Consider the following 11339-nt stretch of genomic DNA (forward strand, 5'->3'; position numbering starts at 1 on the left):
AAAAAAAAAAAAAAAAGTTGTCGAGTTTTGCTTTTCTATTCACTGCAGTTCTGGCCAAAGTAAAGCCCTCTTTCTCAATGACGTCAAGATCTTTACCAAGATTAGGCTTTCATTTCTCTATTGCAGCAATTAGCCAGGGAATGTATAAAAGGCTTCAGGGAGACTCACTGGGCTGCAGAGAGAGAGAGAGAGAGGCACTTTGCACCACAGACAGATAGCACGAAGGAAAAGGCAGAGCGAGTGAGGAAGAGAAGAGTCAGTCGCTCCTGGGGAAGGGAGAGAGAGACAGGCTGGGAGAAGGAGAACAGAAAGTGTGTGTCAAACGGAGTAAAGAAGGGGAAAAACTACCCTTCAAGCACATTTTTGAAACTCTGGCAACTCCAGAAAGAAACGGGCTACGTTTCTGAACATTAGAGACAATGAAAAGCTAAAGAAAATTTTGCAATCTCTGCCACAGTCTCATAGGTGCTTAGAAATGAAAGTAGAGCTGCCTGTCTGTCACCGACTCTGAGAGGGGTGACTGGATTAGGGACGGGGACGCCAGTTTGTGTGTGGGTTGTTTTTTGTTTTTTGTGGGTTTTTTTTTGTTTTTGTTTTTTTAACATCTTAAATCCTGAAAAAAAAAAAAAAGGCAGCAGCTCCGAATTGAATGAATTGATGGGCACACTCCAACTGCTGGGCTGCAGAGACTGGACTTGGTCTTGCCATTTCTGCTTCTTTGAAAGAGGAGACAACTTGGGCTTCCTTTTAATTTAGTTTTTCTCCTTCTCCCCCCACCCCGGCCTTCCCCTTTATCTCCCCCACCCCCTCTATCACCACCCCCCTTTTAAATAAGAGGGTGAAGGGGAACCAGAGCGCACAAGGGAACTGACTGGGAGGCAGAGAAGATGGGCATCCTCAGCGTAGACTTGCTGATCACACTGCAAATTCTGCCAGTTTTTTTCTCCAACTGCCTCTTCCTGGCACTCTATGACTCGGTCATTCTCCTCAAGCACGTGGTGCTGCTGCTGAGCCGCTCCAAGTCCACTCGCGGGGAGTGGAGGCGCATGCTGACCTCAGAGGGAATGCGCTGCATCTGGAAGAGCTTCCTCCTCGATGCCTACAAGCAGGTGAGCTGCCCCGACAGGGGCTTCTCCCCCGGTCAGCAGGGGCAGGGGCTGGCAAGCGAGGGACCGCAGGCCCTGGGGAGCATCGGGCTGGGATCCTGGCGCGCTATCTAGGCTCCTGGCGTTACGCTCAAGGGAGCCCCTACCTGTGCCTTCCACACCTGTCACACAGGTTGGATTTGGGGATGACAGGTATTAAGCTGTTATGACTCTGTGCCACCTAGTAAAGACGCTTTCTAATAAGAGCCATTAATGTCTTGCTGCAATTTTGGAAGAGAGGGTATTTGTGCCCGATGAGTAACTTTGGGAAAAGTCAGAAAATGTTGGGGGAGGGGAGGAGACCGCTGCATTTAACCTGCTCTTGTAACAAACTTGGATTTTGATGTTTTGCTTGATGAGAGGCTGGGGTGCGCTAGGAAAGACAGTTCAGTGCTGGGCACTGAAAAGCGAGGGAAAAAAGAAAATGCTCCTCAGAACCCTCAGAGTTAGCAAGCCTTAACAAAATGGTCACGGCGGGTAAGATTTGGCATAAAAGCCCCCTTGTTTCTGGTAGAGGTAAGAGTTAACGAAAGCAGCCCTGTGTGCAGCGTCCTCCTCTAGGTGGACGTTGTTTTACTTGAAGGATAGTTGACATACAATGTACAGGTAGGTGTACAACATGGTGATTTGACAATTATGTACATTAGGAAATGTTCACCATGAAAAATATGGTTACCATCTGTCACCATACAAAGTTATTACAAACTTATTGACTATATTGTGCTATACTTTTCATCCCCATGGCTTATTTGATTTGAACCCTTTTGAAGTGGTTATAAGGCAATGAGTCCTGGGTCACTAGATATCAATTTGCAATAGAAAGAGCTGTGAACTAGCTGTCAGAAATCCAGACTTTGTACGGGGAAACCACATTTGCCTTCTCAAAAGTAAAAAAGTTGTCCTAGAAAGAGCAGATAAGTCTATGGTTCATTACAGTCTCAAAACTGTTACAACACATGCCTTGAGCACCGGAGCAGTGGCCTCACTCAGCTGCGGAACACACATCCCAGGGCTGCTTCTCAAAACCAGACCTGGTGATCTTTGTTTCTAAGACTTGCCTTTTGGCTGCTTGGAGATGTTGGTAGGACATCCTCAACTCCGATCTCAAGGGCCAACGGGGGGCATTTTGGCACTGATCCTTTGTCAGTTGGCACCTCTGCCTATGCCCACGTGACTCCTGCTGATCTCTGGGCTTAAGAATGGACTCACTTGGCAAAAGTTGCTGTCAAAGTAGACAGTCTTGGTTTTCCCCAACTGTACTGGGGGACCTCGTCCAAGATGTCAGGGAAGGGAATTTGAGAGGCATATGGAAGGCAATGAAGTGGTACATTGTAGACAAACAGCACCACAGAAGCAGGATGAAAACTCAGAATCAAAGAGGAGGAAGGGAAGACTCCCCCATAAATCAACCCTAGAAAAATAAATCTGTACATGAGGAAAGGAAAAGGAGTAGCTTCTAGTCACAAAGAATCCAGAGTAGGTTTGTTCCACTGAAAATTAAATATTCAAGAAGGAAATATTCATTGAGAATTCAGGAAGGTTTACTACAACACACATCTTTCTTATTGAAAGCAACCTGCATCTGTCCTAAAGGCCAGAGAATAGTAAGAGCTCTTGTTAGTAAGTGAAAATTCCTTTTTGATGATATGAAACAATGCTTAAAGTTCTAATCATATAATCTCCATTATAACATGCATGTTGGGCAAAGGGGAGATGATGGAGGGAGATACTGAGATGACCATTTCACTCCCACAAATGTATCACTGAATGTGAATTTTTTATGTTTTGACATGGGAGTAAAGAATTTGGAAGAAGGTGGAGAACACACAAGTATGTCAGGCACTTTATGAATTAGGAAGTTCCCTCATCTACTCTGTATTTTGTAGGTGTTAGGAAGACAAAATGGAGATGCCAATGGCTTGAGCTCAGCATATTAAACTCTTACTTTTTTGAAAGATAATTAACATTTGCCTATAAAAGAAAAGTCACGGGGCGCCTGGGTGGCGCAGTCGGTTAAGCGGCCGACTTCAGCCAGGTCACGATCTCGCGGTCCGTGAGTTCGAGCCCCGTGTCGGGCTCTGGGCTGATGGCTCAGAGCCGGGAGCCTGTTTCCGATTCTGTGTCTCCCTCTCTCTCTGCCCCTCCCCTGTTCATGCTCTGTCTCTCTCTGTCCCAAAAATAAATAAACGTTGAAAAAAAAAATTTAAAAAAAATAAAAAATAAATAAATAAAAGAAAAGTCACTTCTCAGGAGAATTTTATATATGAATATGTGCTTACATAGATATCTCACATAAAACATGGGGGCTGTGCTGTTACCCACAAATATTAAGTGACATTGTTTTTCCTATCAAGCAGCTTATTAAAATAAAGAAGGAAAAACAAACAAATGTCTCTTCAATAAACTTGATTGTTTATTTTTTCACTGATATATAGCATTCCATTATGTAGCAATATTTTGTTAATTGTATTCCAAGAAATTGACAAGGACAAGTGATTTTTCTTTTTTTTTTCTTTTTTTTGCATATGGTTTATGTATTCTTCTCCTGTATTGTTTCTATTGATTTGATTAGTGACCGAGTTCATAGCTGATGTTATTATGTTTGCTTTTTATGATTTATATAATAGATACCATGAGAAGGCGCAAACCAGGAACCCATATATCCAGAGACAAGACTGGACTGGGTGTACAATGAATAGAAACGTTGTGAACACAGCTTGCACTGAATTTAGGTCTCCTCTGTCTCCCAAGTATGACAAGGGTGGTGGTAGCTGTCGTGGCATTTGAGGGTCACTCAGAATCTCTAAAATAAGTTGAATGACTTCCCTGACTGCTGTTTTCATCTGTGACGCTGTCTTTGGGTGTGGCCATTTCCAGAGCCACACTGGAGGAAGTTTTGTGTGAGGTGGCACCATGGTATTTCACAATGCCGACTTACGTTATTTCAAGGCCGCCACCCTCAGAAGCAGAGATTTCTGGGAGGAGGGGTTTGCACACCTGCCATACACAAGGCATGTCATTTCTAATTCCCCTCGTTGAAGGTCAGATATTTGGGGAGATAGTTAGAGAAAGTGCAGTAAAAGTGTTATCCCTGTATTTGGCTCCTGGAGGGGGCGACAAAGAAATTAAAATAGAACAAAATAAAAACAACCCTTCTTCATTAAAATGTTGAATGGAATTTAAAATTAATTCCAGAGTGGAACCTTTAAAGATAATTTGCTCTTGGTTATAGGGAGTTCCATGCATGGGTTTTGATGGAAAAAAAGTCTACGGAAACTTGTGACGGACAGAGGTGAATAACAGATGTTTGTTATTTAAGTTTTCCTAATCTGTGTCATTGCATCTAACACTGCATCCTTGTACTAGCACTCCAAGACTCGAAAATGCAACCAATAAGCAAACTCCCCTGTCTGGGAACCGGGCTCCTACCTAAATGAAGTGTAAAAGTAAACACACAGTATAGATGTTGACAAGCAGTTTAATTTCTATGCAGTTAATATTGCGGTAGAAATACAGAAAACATATTCATTTGAACATATAATTTTGGTTTTGAAAGGGTCTCTAACATCCTCCTCCTCTTCATTCACCTCCAGCCTTTTGACACTAGTTTCTACAATGGAAAATAGCTCTCTTAAGAGAGAAACATTCTCAAAAGAACACAAAGGAGGCCCCAGCCAGAGTTTATCCATCACTTGGATAAAACACTAGGAAATGATACAGCTTAGAGCTGCATTTTCAAGGCATGCACCGAAAACAGAAGGACCAGAGAGGAGTTGAACTTGGAGGAAAGAGTCAGTAGCTCATTCTTCAACTCTGGTTTATTTGGCCAGTTGGAATGTACCTGGGTAAATTACTGTTTAATCATTGTTTGGCCATGTTTGTAAGGACACTGATGTAGCCTGGTCATTATGTCAAAGAATTTGAAATTTCTTGATGGTTAATAAAGCCATCCTAGGGCTTTTGTGTAGCAAGAAGGATGTGTAAATATTGTTCTGCCACACACCCAACCCCCATTTTTATCATTTGCCTTACTTCCTATCATGAGATGAGGTGATATTTTGTCCAGAAGCCTTTCTAAGGCTGTGGAAAAGAGGAAAAAAAAAAAAAAACAAGGTTAGTAGTATATGCTCTATTTCCAGCTTCTGCTTGATGAATGGTTCTTTTTTCCCCTTGCCCTGCATTTCAGAGTCCACATGCTAAAGCAGTATTATCCTTTTCCCCATGCACTGAACATTGTCAGTGAAAGGAATCCTATCATCAAAGGAATCAAATTTATAGGCCATATATTTACCCTCTTGTTCATATTTATAAATATGGCTATCACAACATTTGCATTCTGCCTGGAGAGGTCATGTGTTATAAAAATGAAGCCCTTTATTTACTCCCTTGTTGGTGTTGTGTTGATGTTGATTACACAAACATAGGAAAGGACAACTGTAATAGCGCAGATGAGAGAGATAAAGTCAGTGATGACGATATTACATTTTACGTATGTCCTTTCTGATCCTTGGAAAATAAAGGGACCCTTTGGGAACATCGGAACTTCAAGACCAATTAGTGGAAATGATGCTTCTTGTGTTTGGGCATTAAATACTGGGCAGGGTTCTCTTTAGAGCAGCTAATGCTGGCAGGGAAAGAGGTACCGACCTAATTACTCTTCCGCAAGAGTAAAAAATGCCTTTTGAATGCCTCTTTGGCAAATATGTCTCATTAAGGACAAAAACCAAACACAAACCCTCTAAGAAGGAGAAATTAAGATGATAGGTAACTTGTGGCCAGGAGACTTTCTGTGCCACTGTGGGAAATTAAAACAAAGTTTGAGAGTACCAGGGGATAACTTGTTTTTGTTGAGCTTCTTTCCTGCAGCCTAAATGTTATTATGGGACCAACTTTATTTTCTTCATCATTTTGGCTCTTTGTCAAGGAATGCTTTGCTCCTGGGGAAAGCAAAGAATCTTCCATCATTGAAGACAATGGTGATTCTCCCATTCCATCTCAGCAGGGCATATAACTGAGCAAACCAAGAAATTCTCCACTTGAAACTTTGTTCATAATAGGAATTTAATTTTCACGGAGATCAAATGGGAAGATGAGAAATGATATTGGTCTCAAATGGCAATTGAGAAAGGACAGTCATATCCTTTTAAAAGATTTATTTTTGTTTGTTTAAAGTGAACTTCCATTTTTTTTTAAATTTCTGAAGTTTTTTTTCTTTATTGTTGCTAAAGTGTCATCAGCAGGTTTTAGCAAAGATGGACAAATTTTATGATTAGTATATGATGTTTATAAAAGTAGACTACTGGTCTACTTACACTGAGACTTACAAATAATGGGTGTGGGGTTTTTTCTCCCCATGTAGTTTTATTAATATCTTTAGTCTTACCTATGCATTTTCTCTAACCTAGTCATCTTCATGAACACACTGTTTATGACATTCCGATCTGCAGTAGGGTCCCATGGCTGCAGAGCAAAATAAAAAGAATTGGTTTCTTTGATTTCATACATTGGGAGCCAAGATAATCAAGAGCAGATCAACAGTATTCGTTGTTGATTATGGCAGAACTCTACAATAGGGCTCCAGGATTCACATTTCTGAATTATCTGACTCAGTGAACATATCCATCACCCAAACATAATTATGTTCATTGCAGGTCTAGGTTATTATTAAGTGTAAAATTCTTCACTGACCCCTAGGATTATAATAGCTATCGTTCATTTACTAATTCATTCAACAAAATTTCCAGCTTAATAAAATGCCAGTGCTGCCCTCGGCACTACACACACACACACACACACACACACACACACAAAAGTATTATGTATTTGGTAACTTTTCTAATTTTTAATTTGAGAGTGAAGGTATTGTACTTGTTTGAAATTTTCTAAGTCTGTACTTTGAAAAGAATTATGTGGCTGAACTATAGACATTGTCACTAAGAGGAAGGAGAAGGTGCTTTAATTTTCTAAGAAAATTAACTACAGGTAATATGAGAGCCACCTGTGACAGAAGTATCAGATGAGATTATTCAGTTGAATAATCAGGAATAATGCAAAATCAGCAGTTCTGCTTGGGTGAGAGTCAGGGGCATCAGAGGTCTTTAACATGACTCCAAAAACCAGATGGTTGTTTCCACCTACCAAGAACCTACAAGTCTGTAGTCTAGAGATGACTTTTCTTCTGTGAATGGGTTGTTGACTTCACAAGAAGTCACTACAGCATTTAATGGATTTAGAGTGAATGCATTCAGATCTTTATATCACAGTATATTGAGGAACACAACACAGTATCATTGAAAGCAGCCCTTCTAGAGCTGTTACTGACAGTTTAAGTGGGAAAAATCTAATGAGAAGGTAGGTTAAAAGATATATAATACCTATAAAGTGTGTATCTTTAAATTTTAAGCATATTTTCATACCTCAGAGATGTGTGAGGTGTTATTTTACCTCATATAAAATAACCCAGCTGAAAGTGGTTTATAAGATTTCTCCATCTAGGGTAACTTGCAAATTAACCAAGAAAATTAATATAAACAAAGTAACTTTCTCCCTGATAGTAACTAAAAACAAATGTACTTATTTAAATAATACCAACAGCTTCCTTTTCTAAGAAAGAAGATTGTTATTTTAAGATTTTTAGAAAACTAATAGTATTGTTTCAAATCTGCATTGCTAGGATTTTTCAGAAGGGAGAGAAAGAACTTCTTTCCTTCTTTCTCTACAGTTAAAATGAGTTATGCATTCACATTAGATAGAAGCTTCTGAATGAAAGCCCTTGAGTATTTTACATCAGTTTGGATTGTTGAGTCTTTAACAATTTACTTCTAAGTGACTTCAATTACTAACAGTGTTATATGTGGCTGTATTTATATGAGGGAAATAAGTCGATCCAGTTGGGAGTGTTTTGTAATATTAAGTATAGCGTATAAAAATCAACTGGGCTGTCGTAAGTTGTCCATAATGTTATTGGCTTTGATTAAACCATACTAGGGGAAGATCTGATTGTGTTAATTCAAACTGAAGTAATTGGTTCTTTTATGTTGCAAGCTTTTTATTATCAATTTACAGATCCAAAGGCCAGCAAACTTTCCTTCATTCTATGTTCAGCTATTTAAACCACTTGCAAAGGGGCATGTGGAACAATTTTCTTCTATACCTTCTTTTATACCTGCCTGAGTATTTTAAAATTCAGAGGAGCTTGTTAATAGAATGTATGATAGAAAAGTAAATGGTTTGTGATTTCCTAGATAAAAACAGGAAAACAAAACGAAAACCCATGAAAAATGAGGAATTAAAATAATTCTGGAATAATTCTATGTTTCTATTTCATTTGTTTAATGGAAATGAACTCATTTCCATTACTTTTGGGTTATGGGAACCCAAAAGTAAGTGGTAGCTCAAGAAACCTCTAGGAAGGACATCATCCTGAGAAGAGATCAAATTACTTCTGAGGATAGTCTTTTTTTTTTTTTTAACATAGAGTTTCCCAGAAAGATGATATGCTGTTTCATATATTTGGGTGGCATTTAATAATGGAACCTATACTCACACAATGATTTATAGTATACAAGAGCTCATTTTCTTATGTTGTAGCCCTTATAACTGTCTGAGGAAGACAGGCATTATTATCAGCATTTTACAGATGGAAAAACTGAAGCACTGAAGAGGTGAAGTGGGAGTAGCCCTTCTAGTAAATGGTGGACCTCAGATTTCTAGCTCTGTCCAAGAATTGAGCCCATTGGTATCATTGTCCATTGGTGGAGATTAGGTAAATTAGCATCATGCAAGAATATAAAGGTCTTTCCTGAGTATTTTAGAATTCAGAAGTGGGAATACAAAAAAGAGGTACCTAACCCCCACAGCTCTGACAATTTCACTTAAAGTAGACCATTCACTTTTAACTTTTAAAATTAAGTCAATTAATCATTTGTTGTATAATGTGTGCTCAGCATTGACAGCAGACTAAGCTAGTAAAGAATACCAGCCTCAACATAATTATGAAAAGAGTGGTGCCTTCAATGGTTCTTTGAATGTGGTGCCTTCAATGATGAAAATAATTACCTTCAATGACTATACAGAATGAAAAAGACTTACTCTTTAGGGCCATTCTTTACATTACCAGCCATGATGCTTCTTTACTCAAATCAATATATATTTATCATATCCTATGAAGGAAATCCCACATTGTATTAGAGCTGGTTGGTTTTGTATAGAGTGAATTGGAGTGACAATGCATTTCATATGGTATTCTCTCCCTTTTTCTTTTTTTCACCATCAGGTGAAATTGGGTGAAGATGCCCCCAATTCCAGTGTGGTACATGTCTCTAATTCTGAAGGAGGTGACAACAGTAGAAATGGTGCCCAGGTGAAGATAGTTGATGGAGGCGAGTGCCACCTTCTTGACTTTGCCAGCCCTGAGCGTCCACTGGTGGTCAATTTTGGCTCAGCCACTTGACCTCCTTTTACTAGCCAGCTGCCAGCCTTCAGCAAACTGGTGGAAGAGTTCTCATCAGTGGCTGACTTCCTGTTGGTCTACATTGATGAGGCTCATCCTTCAGATGGTTGGGCAGTGCCTGGTGATTCTTCTTTGTCTTTTGAAGTGAAGAAGCACCGGAACCAAGAAGACCGATGTGCAGCAGCCCACCAGCTTCTGGAGCATTTCTCCTTGCCGCCCCAGTGCCGAGTTGTGGCTGACCGCATGGACAATAATGCCAATGTAGCTTATGGTGTAGCCTTTGAACGTGTGTGTATTGTGCAGAGACAGAAAATTGCTTATCTAGGAGGGAAGGGGCCCTTCTACTACAACCTTCAAGAAGTCCGGCGTTGGCTGGAGAAGAATTTCAGCAAAAGATGAAATCTAGATTAGCTGGTTGAAGGTATGATTGTAAAAGAGTTTTTTTTTTTTTAATTATGTAAAGGAAAGGAAACTAAGAACTGAATCCACTATTTCAACTGAGTCTCATTGTCTCCCTGAAAGACAGGAATTTACGTTTCAGAAGAACATAAGCTTCTAACATCTCCATACTTCTTTTACCACTCAAATGGCATTTGGCTAAATAGTAGCCCCATCACATCTCTTCCTAGTGAAAAGCCCTGAGTAAAAAGATCCCAAGATGTAGAGGAAGAAACCCTGTTTCAACATGTATTCATCTGCCTTGGGAAAGAAGTAATACAGCTGATGGAAGCTTTGGGACCTGAAGAACAGACTTACCTGAATAACTACTACGTTAGGGAACTATTATCCTTGTTAGTATAAGGGGTATTGCCTAGGCTTTATTCAGCATGGATAGAGCCCAACTGGAAAATTCCCAAATATTTACTTATGATGAATCCTTGAGTCCAGTCCTTGTGCTTGGGACTTCGTGTTTAACAATGTTCAAGTAGTTTTTGCTGTTTTAGTTTCTAGCCATCTGGTGCTCTCTGACAGTCTAAATATCCCAGAACTCACAGATGTATTGGTAGATATCAAGAATGATCCCTGGAGGGTTAGATTATCTGAAATCTGAGGGTTACTTTTTAGGTAGGTGGGAAAGTACTAGAAGAAAATCAAATTGACAAGCTAGGAAAGGATGCAGAAAGATGAGGAGGCTTCACAGAGTTTCACTTTGAAGCTGTGGAGAGTGGGACTAATTTGTTAGCCACCGAAACATTGAAACATAAAACATACATGGGCCAGAAAAAGAAGCAGCTCAACTATAATTAGCATTGAGAATATACATATGAAATCAATATATTTATCATATACTCCTGAACTAAGGGAGAAAGGGGGATTGAAAGAGGGGGGAAAAAACCACATTTCGTTATTTGTAATTATGAGAATTTTTTGCTAGAAATAATTACTTTTTGAAACATGTTTGTGGTATGTATATTTTCAGTTGATTAATTATGCCCTGTGATACTGATTAAATGTAAAACCAATAGATCCAGTGGTACTGGTCTGTCCCTCCCCATTCCTACAATTATGATGTGGCCCCACTCGTTCTTAGTCTTAGCCTCCATAATGGTGTTCTCTGAATGCTGAGCTGGACTCGGCTCTTTCTTTATTTATATATAAATAAAATATATTCTTAGCTGCTGTGGGAGGTAGGTGCCCTGGCCATTCCGCTGTGGCACTGTTCTCCCAAAGTAGGTGAACTATAATGAATAATAGGTGTGAACAAACAAGATTTCTTCAGCTGCAAAATAGAGGAAGGCAAA

The 11339-nt window shown here is 39.6% G+C and overlaps 1 protein-coding gene across 1 annotated transcript; it reads left to right on the plus strand.

Moving 5' to 3' along the window:
- The first annotated feature begins 881 nt into the window (after positions 1-881).
- On the plus strand, positions 882-10016 carry DIO2 (iodothyronine deiodinase 2). Its single transcript, XM_047079713.1, is given in 3 exon segments — positions 882-1109; positions 9421-9991; positions 9994-10016. Coding segments are annotated over 3 exon segments (816 nt in total). The 5' UTR covers positions 882-887.
- Positions 10017-11339: the final 1323 nt, after the last annotated feature.

This window comes from Lynx rufus, unplaced genomic scaffold, assembly GCF_022079265.1.
Source record: "Lynx rufus isolate CCGP_SWC_20201006 ecotype Redwood Valley unplaced genomic scaffold, mLynRuf1.p SCAF_17, whole genome shotgun sequence".
NCBI classification, from domain to species: Eukaryota; Metazoa; Chordata; class Mammalia; order Carnivora; family Felidae; genus Lynx; species Lynx rufus.